This window comes from Leopardus geoffroyi, chromosome A1 (assembly GCF_018350155.1).
Source record: "Leopardus geoffroyi isolate Oge1 chromosome A1, O.geoffroyi_Oge1_pat1.0, whole genome shotgun sequence".
Taxonomy (NCBI): Eukaryota; Metazoa; Chordata; class Mammalia; order Carnivora; family Felidae; genus Leopardus; species Leopardus geoffroyi.
The window spans coordinates 185157199-185169855 of NC_059326.1; the positions used below are offsets into that span (position 1 = coordinate 185157199).

Here is a 12657-nt window from a genome sequence, read left to right on the forward strand (position 1 = left end):
TTGATCTCTATAATTAAGAGTCTGTTTCTGGGATTGTTTTTTTTTCCCTTTGCTCATTTTCTTTTTTGTTTCTTAAATTCCATGTATGAATGAAATCATATAGTATCTTTCTCTGACTTATTTAGCTTAGCATTATATTCTCTAGCTCCATCTATGTAATTGCAAATGGCAAGATTTCATTCTTTTTTATGGCTGAGTAATATTCCAGCGTGTGTGTGTGTGTGTGTGTGTGTGTGTGTGTGTATTTATTTGAATCAATGTGTAAGAAAAGACTGTCTGTATTAGTGCTGCCTAATAAAAATATATCACAAACCACATATGTATTTTTTTAGTACTTAATTTAAAAAGTAAAAATTTTAGGAGTACCTGGGTGGCTTAGTCGGTTAATTGTCTGATTTTGGCTCAGGTCATGATCTCACAGTTCATGAGTTCGAGCCTCACGTTGGGCTCTGTGCTGACAGCTCAGAGCGTGGAGCCTGCTCCGGCTTCTGTGTCTCCCTCTCTCTCTGCCCCTCCCCGACTCTGTCTCTCTCAAAAATAAATATTAAAAAAATATGTACTTTTAAATAAAAAGTAAAAAATTTTAAAATATATTTTACTGTACCATAAATGTAAAAAAGTATTATTTCAACATGTCACTAGTATGAAATTATTAGTGAGATATTTTATATGTTTTGTACTAGGTCTATAAACTTTGGTTTGCATTTTACACTTACAGCATATCTCAATTCAGATGCTTAAGTTTCATCAGAAATAGCCATCTATATTTAGATTTCATAAAATGTACAGATGAAAAAGTAGATGTACATTCCAAGTTGTTCCAAAAACATTTAAGTTTTCCAAGAATAGAATCAAGTATCAGTTTTTTATATATTACTTAAAATTAAATAGTATCAAAAATTTAGCTGTTCACTTTGAAGTGCTTGATAGCCACATGTGGCTAATCACTTCCATACTGGATAATGAAGCCCTATAAAACAAGAAGCTTAGATAATCGCTAAATAAATGAACAAGTCTAAGCCTTGGTTTCCCAACTCTGAATCTTTTCCACATTTAACAAATCACTCTTTGCAACTCCTTAAGAAAGTACAACTTGCTTTATAAACTAATGGAAACAGTGATAATAAGTAGGCTGTTGCACAAGCCGCAACATGAAGTTAAGAATTTAATGTCCCACCACTCCTTGGCAGTCTTTGAATAGCAAATAAATCTCTTTTAGGCATTACAATACTTTTTTCCTTTTTCTTCAATATTTACCCTTCTGCACAAGTAAGCAAACAAAACCAAAACAACTCAAACAATAACTAATATATCAAAGCACTGCATACTTTTTAAAGGCTTACTAGGTGTTATAAAATTTATCTAGATAGAGAAATGACTGAGAAGTGGAGACCATTTTGTAATTCTGAACTCCAGACACATTTAAACAATGTATGTAGTAATGATGTAAACATAAATCTTGCTAGAGTCCTAATGATAATATTTTTATTAATTTATAGATTTACTTATAACCTTATACACTTAACCCATTCTAGTCAAATAAAATAACTTTTGGAAATGTTTTCAGGATTTAGGTACTAAACCAGCTAGAATATCAGAGTTCCTCACCTTTAATCCCAAAGTCTTAACTTTTCTTGCTGAAGCAGGCAAGGTAATATCTTCGTCAACATTAAGATTTTGTTGAGATTCTAAAATAAAATAAATTGTACAGATTTTAGTTGGCACTTACATGTTTGAAACACAGACAAAACCCAATTTCCAAATTTCTTATTATAATTATTAGTGAAGTAGTATTAAAGTTATTTTTTTCTGACTGTATGTCCAAATAATTAGTTGTACAATAGTATTTACACATCTAATACTTTTCTGATTTTCCTAATATTCCCTGATGGAAAGTTAAGGTGATTACCAAAAGGGAAACTATGTATCTATGTGAGTGTCTTGCTTAACTTTCCTGGTTACACAACAGTGAAATGATTAAAGCATTAGTCTGCAGTTGACTCTTTTGTAAATTCATCAAATAAGAAAATTTAAATATAACTGTAGCTTTGCATTTTTAGAAATACTATAGCATCTTTTAATTTAAATACTGTTACTCATAATTTTACAGCTTATGAGATCATATAACCATTATGTTATTTGGGAATCTGTTACCTTTCTGTTTTTTAAATCTTTGTGATTTCTGAAAAGATACCGGTCCTTTCAATACTTCTGAAGTTGTAACATCATAAGCACCTGGAGATGGTGCACAACCTACAGGAAACATAAAACATTAATTAATGTCTCATCTTATGCTACTTACGATCTTAAGTTAAAAATATGTTATAGTATAATGAGTAATATAAGTGTAAAATGCCATTAATAAATTGTTTGTTTTTTCAGGGGTTCCTGGGTGGCTCAGTTGGTTGAGCATCCGACTTGAGCTCAGGTCACATAAAGCCCTGCATCAGACTTGTTGCTGTAAGCACAGTGTCCACCTCAGATCCTCTCTTCCCCTCTCTCTGTGCCCTCCCCCATTCACGTGCTTTCAAAAATAAAAAACAAACAAACAAACAAAAAAAAAAACAATAAAACCTAAACATTAAAATAAATAGTTTGTTTTTTCAAATGTAAAAATTTGATATTACAAAACAGGCCTCTTTATGAAGAAAACATCATTATCTTCCCAAATGATCTTTATTTCAATGAGTCAAAGGAACACAGGCAACTGAGCAAAACAGCAAAGACAGTCTTGAAATAAACATCAGGAAAGAACAAGCAACACGGCTTTGTTATTAAGGATTGAATATAAGAAAAAAAAGATTTGGAATCAACCCTACCCAAAAAGAGTCACAGGTAATTACCATCAGATTCTAGAAATGAATAATGATCATTTTATACGTACTCACACAAAGATTCCAATACTGGGAGCTTTTAGATCTAAATGTGGTCAATAAGGGGTTGAGGTAGTAGATTTCCAATCAGGAAAGAGTCTCAAAATGAAGTACAGAATTCAATGGGGCATCTAAGGTAAAGGCAGACTTAGAAACATTAGTCTTGGCTAGCTCAGATCTCTCACACTCCACCAACTGTTTATACCCTGGGGTAAACAGGAGGCTGACAGCGGTTTCCCTAAAATCAGCTGAAGGGTCGCACATCTTAAAGCACCTATGTCACCCATTTGGAATAGGGATCAGCAGAAGCAGCGCAGAACATATCATATTTTAAAGTAACAAGAGACTTCAAAGAAAACTGCCAGCACTGTTGCCCTTTTTGGGGAGGTGGGGATGAGTGTATGCAGAACGTATGGCTATTCTTTGCTCCCTGCTTTTGTTTTTTATCTACAAATGTTTGTTTGTTTATTTCCTTATTTATTTAGAGTATGAACAAGTGGGGCAGGGACAGAGAGAGAGGGAGAATCCCAAGCAGCTCTACGTTGTCAGCACTGAGCCTGATGTGGGGCTCAAACTCACCAACTGTGAGATCATGACCCAAGCTGAAACCAGGAGTTTGACGCTTAACCGACTAAGCCACCCAGACGCCCCATAAAAAAGTTTTTTTTAAAGCTGTAGGCCCAAGCTGGGGCTTGAACTTACAACCCTGAGATCAAGAGTCACATGCTCTACCAAGTGAGCCAGCAAGATGCCCTGCTCTCTGCTTTTAGGAATGTTTCCGTGGCAAAGTGTGAGAAGCACTTGTCTAGACTTGTCAGAGCAGCCAGAAGATAAAATGCTGTTGAATTCTTGTATTCTGGTTCATCATTAGGTCTACACTCTCAAAAGGAGATATGGGCCAGCAAAAGATCAGATGGTGTACAGTGACTAAGCAGCAACACGCAAGTTGAGAACAATTAAAATCACACTTAACAAAAACTTCCCTAAAGAGCAAAGAAATCCCATTTGATACTTATGGGGATTTAGATTCAAGAACTAGGTTGAAATCCAGGCTTTGTGAGACTGTAGTATGTGCTATTTTCATGCTCTGGGTCTTTTCCTTACTAACGCTTAAATGTACGACATCACAGATACATATGACTTGCTAGAAATGTGGGGAGAGGGGACATTAGACAAACGGGATGGGATATCCTGGGAGATAACACAAGCTTTCTGGCACAACTTCTATTTTGATCAACAATAATCGGAAGCTAACACAGGCAGTCAATACTTGTAAACAAACCAAACATTTTATGTATTACATTAAATAAATGCTTCAAACTTCCAGATCTCTTTATTTTCTATTTCTTCCACCTCGAATGGACAGCCCACCTTCCAGTTTGCCTGGCTAACTCTCACTTACCTTTCAGATCTCAGCCTCTTCCAGTTTTCTCTGAATCCCCAAATCAGGTTGGAAACCTCCCTCCATAGCAGCCTGTGAATAGTGTTCTTATCAAAGAACTTGACACTTTTGTAATGGCTTTTAATACACTTATCCATCTCCCAAATCAGATAATGTACTTATTCATCTTGCAAGTTAGATAAAATTGGTTGAAGTTAGAAACTCTCTTGATCATGCCTGTATCCCCAGTATTTGGCTCAGGGTTGAGTTTGGCAGTATGGTGAAGAAAACATAGAAAGTCACTGGGGATGTCAGAATGGGAATGGAGTTTTGTAATTCCTCCAATCAGGCTTCAAATCCAGCCTTGTATGCCAATCAATAGACATTACTATGTGCCAAGTACTTTCAGTCATACGGGAAAGATGTGAACATTATACTCTCTGATTTTCTAATCTAGCTTTAAGACCCCTGGAAAGTTATTTTTATTCAAGGCTGAATTCCCCAGTTGTGAAACAGGAATAAAAGAGTATCTACCTCATAGTTGTTGGGGTTACTGGAGTAATAAGAGAAATCACTACAGTGCTCACATATGCACAAAGCATCAAATAAGTGATAACTATTATTACTCCTGAAACTGTGAATCTGAAATATTGTAACACTGGTAAAGGCAATTTAATCTATTATAAAGAAAATAAAATTTTCCTTAAAAGACACACTGCTGAGAGAATTTAGAGAAAGTTCTTTGAATATCCAGGAAATATACATTCCCTGAATCTCTTAATTTAGAAAATATGCTTGTGCTGATCCATTTGTCACTTGGCTTTTGTTTGTGAACAAAGTGATTCTTATTTCCACTTGCATGTTGGCTGGCAAGTTAAAGATGTAACAAATGATCATTAAAAAGTGTGTATTATTGGAGAGCTGGGTGGCTCAGATCATGATCTTACAGCTCCAGAGTTCAAGCCCCGCATCAGACTCTGAGCTGACAGCACAGAGCCTGCTTCAGATCCTGTCTCTCTCTCTCTCTCTGCCCTCCCTTGTTTGTTTCTCTCAAAAATAAACTAAAAAAACATTAAAAATATGTATTATAATGGGTAATGGATAAATCAGGGGCTTTGATGTTCAGCCCTCCCCCTCACTTGTTGCTCAGTACAGTTACAAAACTCCTCCATTTCCTCAAGTGTACAATGAGGACAATATCAGTACCTTTCTCACCTGGCTGTTGGAAAGAGTAAACCAGACCGAACAGGGAAGACCTTAGCACAGTCCCTGCATACAGTTTGTGTCCACTGAATGAGTGCCTCACCAACCACATCTGAGTCTTACGGTTATTGTGCTTATGCCCTACAGTGGTGAAGAGCACAGGATGGATTCATGGAGGCCGGGTTTCGTGTCCTAGTTCTGCTAGTTTGGTTGTGTAACGCTGAGCAAATCTAAGTCTCAATATTTTTGTCAATAAAATATTGAATAACAGGATGACCTCTCAGGAATGTTGGACAATTAAAGAAGAATTAACTGTAAATACTTAGCATGGTACTGTTGATATTACCTGTTACTACTTCATTAATAATGTTCTCAGTAAGTGCAGCTACCATAATTTTACCCAAAAACTGCCGTTCCCAATCAGCATTCTTGTATTCCTGAGTGGAATATCTACAAGAAATCCACAAGTTCATACGAAAAAGCAGTGGTCAATTTTTTTTTTTTTTTTTTTTAAATAAGTGAGGCCTTCTGGGCTTGACCACCAAATACCTACCAAATAGCTTCCTTATCCCCATCCCCTTCCCTCTGCTTTAGTTTCTCCACAGACTAATTGTTTATTGGCTGTACTGTCCATTTGAATGCAAGCTACTTGGGCAGGGACTTTGCTTCATTCGCTGCTGTATCCTTCTCACTCTGAATAGTGCTAGGCATGTAGTAAATGCTTCGTATAGATCCCAGAAAAACTAGTCAGTTGAAGGAGACCCATCCTAGCCCTAAAATCGCCTATTTGCCTCTGATGAAGGGAACCGAGAGGGGCAAGGTGCGTGACACCATATCCCATCCCCCAGCTCCTTTCCCTGTACGCACCAGAAGGGTCATTGAATCGTTTCAGGGGCGCCTTAGGAAAGGACATGTTGACGACCAGCTCCACAAACCGAAGGTCACTAGCGGTCCTCGGCAACTTCCCGCTGCCTTACAGCCTACTCGCTCCAAATTCAAATCTCCCCGCTTATTCCCCGCCCACCTTCACGTCAGCAGGTTCGAAAACCAAAACCCTGGGCACACCAATCCAGGACGGGAACAGCTAAAGAGCATGCGCACCTGGCCTCGCAGCATGTAATTAGCGGTTCCGTGAGTTCCGGTTACTAGCCAATAGGAGACTATTACTGCCTCCTTCCCTTCCCCACCCCAAGCAGTGTCCAATCATTCTTGGCGTTACTCAATTGTAACTTACAGAAGAGCAGCATTTGCGCAAGCGCATTTCATAGCTGAAAAGGTCGGAAGTCCGCCTTTGGCGTCATATAGGTGGCAGTGCAGTGAGTTCTAGTTTCACTGGTTCCAACCTCCTCTCGCCGTTCCTTGGGTGTAAATCCCCCGGGTTTCAGTTCTTTCAAACCGGCTACTGAAAGGGTCCTAAATGGCCATTGAAAAGGAAAAAGGAACACGCTGAGACGTCGCTTACGTCCCTGCGCATGTGCAGTGACCTGAGCGGACTGTACAGGGCGTGGCCTAAGTGTGGACGCTCCGCGCGTGCGCTCACCTCGCTTCTTGTGGCTGCAGCTGGGAGGCTACTGGAGTATGTCGGCCCCGTTTGAGGAACGCAGTGGGGTGGTTCCTTGCGGGACGCCGTGGGGTCAGTGGTACCAGACCTTGGAGGAGGTGTTCATTGAAGTTCAGGTGCCGCCAGGCACTCGCGCCCAGGATATCCAGTGCGGCCTGCAGAGCCGGCATGTGGCGCTGGCCGTGGGTGGTCGCGAGATCCTTAAGGTAGCGGCAAGTCGGGGCTTGTGCCCAGTTTCTTCCTGGCCTCTAAGTCCCCGAGTCCTAAGGTTCAGGGTTTCCGTGGAAAGACTTGGAAGGCCGAATGGCTCCTTGCCCGAAAGAGCTATAGCATTGGCCTAGTTTTGTTCTGGTCGGAGCCCCCACTCAAGGCTGGTCCTGAGTTGAGTGGAGATTTGAGGAGCCCAATTTTCTGGCTTTCTCAACCAAATGAAACTGTTTCTTTTGTTCCTCTGCGGGTCTTCACTTGGATCTTTAAAGGAACAAATGTTTATCGTACATATATTTTCGTCCAGGCACTGATTTAGGTGCTAGGAGGTCAGAGGTGAATAAGACATACGTTTCTTGCACACAGATTATGTTCTTGTAGGGAGGCATAATAAAACTAAACTAATAAATGTTTAGGAAGTCACGGAAAAGTAAAGAAGAAAATAAGGGATAAGGATATAGGGATGAGGATTCAGAGACGATATCAGGTGATTTATTTTTTCATCAAAATGAGACAAAAATCTGCATGTTTGTGGAGTGGTCAAGCAGATAGTCTAGGGTTGTTTGGAGAGAATAATACTTCTTTTATTCTAATCATGCTCCTTAGATCTGAGAACTGCATTTTCCTGGGTAAGCTTTATTGTTAAATTCAATTACGTCGAAGTTGGACTTCTTTCCCAGATTACATACTCACGATGTTTGATGATAGTGTAGCGAAGGGAGATTCCTTGATGTAGGATTCCTGGCTCTGCCATTTCTCTAATTTTGTAACCTTGGGCAAGAGATTATTCTGTGTCCCTATGCCTTCATCCACGAAGTGTGATAATTACAGTACCTTTCTGATAGGATTGTTTTGAGCATTAGGTGCTATCCATGGGAATTAAGAGTTTGGGCAAGTGCCTGGTATGTAATGAGTTTACATGCTAGCTGTTACTGTTATTTTTAATATGGAAGTGCTTTAAGTGCCTCAGAGAAAAGGAGAGAGCCATGTGGAAGACATTGATTTATGTCAGCTTGGATTTTAATGACCTTTCCGAATAGTTGTGCAGTTCGTGGTTTCCTGAACAGTGGTTTAAGATTACCATTCAAATTTCCCTTAGTAATTTCAGAACTTTAGCAGTGACTTTAACAATAACTTTATTTACAATTTAGCAGTAACTTCAACTTCAGGATTTTAGATACATGTTTAGACTAGTAAGATTTTTTTCTCACTGGTGTTGAAATATGAAAAAATGTGTTTGCTTTATGTGGCATTTTAATTTTATTTCCTAAAACTTAAATTTGGCAAGTAGCAACAAATCAAAATGGATTTGAGCAGATGCATTCTCTTTTAAACTTATGTTCTGTTGATTTCTTTCTTAAAACAACAGTTTCATCACAGCTTATCTGAAATCAGAACTACAGTATGTGCTTTAAAATTTTTTAGTGCCACATTGCCCAACAAAGAGATTGAACCAGATTTTTGAAGTTTATTTTAAAAGACATCATTTCTTAATTTCAGCCAGGAAGCTCTTGTAGTTCATTTTAATTGGTAAAGTCAAAGCATTTCAGATATTAATTTCACATTTGGCTGCTAAGTGATCAGTGATATTTATTCATCTCCTGAAAATTAAGGAGTTCTGATCTTTCTTTTGAGAGCCCTGTGTTGTCAGTAAATATTCCAAGCAGTGTAAACTAGGTTGCATTTCATTTGCTAGGAGGAAAGATAGGGTTGAACACCTATCAATATGTTGAAATGGTATAAAATTTTATCTCCCTACCATAACCAAGCTAGACAACTAACATCTGGATTAGATAGGAAATTAGCAAAGTTGGGGCACTTGGGTGGTCAGTTAAGCGTCCAATTTTGGCTTAGGTCATGATCTCAGTTCGTGAGTTTGAGCCCTCGTTGGGCTCTGTGCCAATAGCTTGGAGCCTGGAGCGTGGTTTGGATTCTGTGTCTCGCTCTCTGACCCTCTCCCACTTGCACTCTGTCTCTCTCTCTCTCTCTCTCTCTCTCAAAAATAGATAAACATTAAAAAAAAAATTGTAAACAAAAAGGAAATTGGCAAACTCTTAAATCATGAAAGTCTTATAAAAATTAATGACATTAATGTTTTCAGTACATAGATATTTCATGTACTAAAGTAAACATTTTTATTTATTTATTTTTTGTACTAAAATAAATATGTTTATTTTTCAGGGCAAACTCTTTGATTCTACAATAGCTGATGAGGGAACATGGACTTTGGGTAAGGGTGATCTATGATTGTTGGAATCTTTTTAAAAATTAATCTTGTCTTCAAACTTAGTATGTTTCTTCTGTGGTATCAGGTTCTTTGTCTTTGCAGCCCTGGAAGATAGAGTGATAGAAATGTATTGTAAATAGTTACCTAATGGTTTTTGAAAATATACAATTTTATGATGAACTCTAATTTCTTTGTGTTTTTTGTTTAGAGGACAGAAAAATGGTCCGTATTGTTCTTACAAAGACAAAGAGAGATGCAGCAAATTGTTGGACTTCTCTTCTAGAATCTGAATATGCAGCTGATCCTTGGGTGCAAGACCAAATGCAGAGAAAACTTACATTAGAAAGATTCCAGAAAGAAGTAAGTCAGATGAGTGTATGAATGTGTATTGTTAAGCATTTTAAGATCATAGAAAAATTATTTTTTGAAATTAAAACTCAAATTTGGTTACAGAAAAATCACAAAAGTTCTTTAAAGGAGTTTTTAAAATTAAATGGTTAGAAAAATTACTGGTCTTTTTTTGTGGATTTTAGTTTTTCAAAGTTTCTGGGGAGGGTTTTGTTTGTACTGCCATAGTTTATAAATTTAAATTTATTTAATATACACCAGTAATGCACGAGTGAATTCATAAAAATTTAATTAGTATAGACTTACATAGTGTAAAAAAGTTATAGGTTCCTTTCATTAACATCTCCATTCCTTGCTTCTGTTTCATTTTTATCTCATTGATATATTAGCTTGCTGCTTTGTTTGTAACATAAATGCAGGATCACACTATATGTATTGTGTGTTTTTTTTCTCCTTCTAAGTGCTTTAGAATGTTTTCTAGTTTGACTGTATCATCATTATTTATTTAGCTCTTCCCTTTTGATAAGATTTTGAATTTTCGATTTGTATCTATTTCACAGTTTGTTCTTTCATCTTTTTGAAACTATTCCAGTGTTCCATTAATTTATCTAGGAGAAGAATTACTGGATCAAAGCACTCTTCAAGTTTTGATGGATAATTTCTATGTATATAATGGTGATTTCCTAATTTGTATCTCCAGTCTAGACTTTTCTCCCAAGTATTGGACTCACGTTTCTAGTTGCATATTCAGCATCTCCACTTGTCGATCTGACCTATCAGACTCAACATACTCAACATGAACTTCCTAACTTCCTGCCACACTTGTTATACCTCTAGCCTTCTCATCTTGGTTGATAGAAACTGCTTGTTCAGAAATGGGAAATCATCCTCCATTCCTAGCTCTCTCTCACACACTGTATCCAATTTGTTAAGAAACCTTACTGGCACTACCTTCCAAGTATATTCAGAATTTGTCCACTTGTCACCACCAACTTTCCAACCACTCTGATCTGGACCACCTGTAATGTCTTGCCTAGGTTACTCTAATAGCCTTCTAATGGTTCTCGTCTACCCTTGCTAAGCTGCAGTGTTCTCAAAACAGCATAGCAGTCCTTTTAAAAATGCAAGTCAGAACACATCGCTTCTCTTCTCAGAACTCTTTCACTCTAGTAAAAGACAAAGTTTTTTTTCCAGGCCCTATCTGATGTGGTCTTCCATGATCTCCCTGACTTCTTCTCCTGCAACTGTCTGCTTCAGTCATTTTACCTTAGCCATATTGTATTACCTTAGCCTTTTTGTATTTTTGAATATTCCAGGCCATTCCTTTTCTGTCCTTTTGACTACAGTGTTCTCCCAAAGCTTGGCTGACTTCTTCATTGTTTTCAAGTCATTGCTCCGTAAAGCATATTTTGATCTTTGATCATCCTATTTAAATACTATAATCTTATTTCCCTTACTCTGCTCGCCCTTCCTTCCTTCCTTCCTTCCTTCCTTCCTTCCTTCCTTCCTTCCTTCCTTCCTGGCACTTGCACCAACTTCTAATGCTCTGGATCAGGGGCTGGCAAGCTATGGTCCATGGGTGAAATCTGGCCGACTCCCAGTTTTTGAAGTGAAGTTATACTGCAATACAGCTATGCTTGTTCTTTTGGTACTTTCTTTCATATAGCGATACCAGATGTAAGTAGTTATGGCAGAGACTATGCAGCCTTCATAGCCTAAAATATTTATTACTTGGCTCTTTACAGAAAAGTTGGCCAACCACTCTACTAGCTAACTTACAGTTTTATTGTTTGTGTTCTCCTATAACAATGGCAGCTCCACCAGTGCAGGGATCGTTGTTTTATTCACTCTTGAATTCCACATGCTTCTAATGGTGTCTTCCAAACAGTTGGAACTCAGTAAATGTTTGTTGAATAAGTGAAATGCCCTCCAAAGAGACTAAAGCATGAGTTAGTACTTACTTCATAGGATTATTATTAGGATTAAATATGTTAATAAATGCATTGCTCTTAGAACCCTGCCTGGCATGTAGCAAACTCTCAAATGATGCTAGTTATTAAAATCTATTTTCACACTTTATACTAAGTATTGTGTTTGTCCATACACTTGCCAACCTTTTAATATACGTATTGATCTTCTAAACATTTGTAGATCTGAAAATTCAAATATACCTTCTAATTTTAAGTTCTATTTTGGTGATTACAGTGAAATTTGGTGTCTTTTCACATGTTTATTGGTCATTTAGATTTCCTGTTTTGTCAGTGGCTAGTTCATGTCTTTACCATTTCCCTTTTGGGTTACTTATACTTTTCCTTAAAAGTTTTATTTTATCATAATTTTTTTCATGTCTTTTAGAATCCTGGTTTTGACTTCAGTGGAGCAGAAATCTCAGGAAACTACTCTAAAGGTGGACCAGATTTCTCAAATCTTGAGAAATAACCACTACTTTTTTTTTGCTGCATTCTGTGGATCTCAGCAGATGTTGCCAACTTAATCAAAGGAACAGATTATGTGATGGAAGGAAAATGTGGATACCTGCAGTTAACAAATTGCAAAATATATTTAACTATGGTTCTAAAAATTGTATTCAAATATGAATTACATAGGAAAAATCTTAAATACTGTGGAAGCTATTCTACTAATAGAAAGTAACTTTTTTTTTGGACTTGTTTTTTTGCTCAGCATGAAGTTTTATATGCTGCATTTTACTAATTTCATATTTAACCTGTATTTTTAATACAAAAAAAATTAGGGTATAGATCATGTGAAATGACCGGGTGCCTTCAGGGACAATTAAATTTTTCTTTCAATAAGTGTAATGCAGGAATAATGATCAATAAACTTTTCTAAATAGGAA

At 37.3% G+C, this 12657-nt stretch overlaps 2 protein-coding genes across 3 annotated transcripts in view; one reads left to right on the top strand and one right to left on the bottom strand.

Annotated features, from left to right (window-relative positions):
* Window positions 1–6900, bottom strand: part of HMMR (hyaluronan mediated motility receptor) — a 40712-nt gene extending 33812 nt beyond the window's left edge. The window contains exons 1-3 of one of the 2 annotated variants that reach the window (XM_045502601.1): window positions 6692–6900; window positions 2155–2253; window positions 1609–1688 (exon numbers count right to left, since the gene is read on the bottom strand). In XM_045502601.1, the coding sequence (XP_045358557.1) occupies window positions 1609–1688; window positions 2155–2253; window positions 6692–6704 (192 nt within the window). In that variant the 5' untranslated portion in view covers window positions 6705–6900. Of the gene's footprint in view, window positions 1–1608; window positions 1689–2154; window positions 2254–6324; window positions 6555–6691 lie in introns of those variants that run through there. The other variant, XM_045502594.1, reaches the window with a different exon arrangement.
* Window positions 6899–12657, top strand: NUDCD2 (NudC domain containing 2). The gene is made up of 4 exons (XM_045502615.1): window positions 6899–7224; window positions 9407–9455; window positions 9661–9812; window positions 12156–12657. Exons 1-4 carry the CDS (start codon window positions 7036–7038, stop codon window positions 12237–12239), a joined length of 474 nt encoding a protein of 157 aa, XP_045358571.1. The 5' UTR covers window positions 6899–7035; the 3' UTR covers window positions 12240–12657.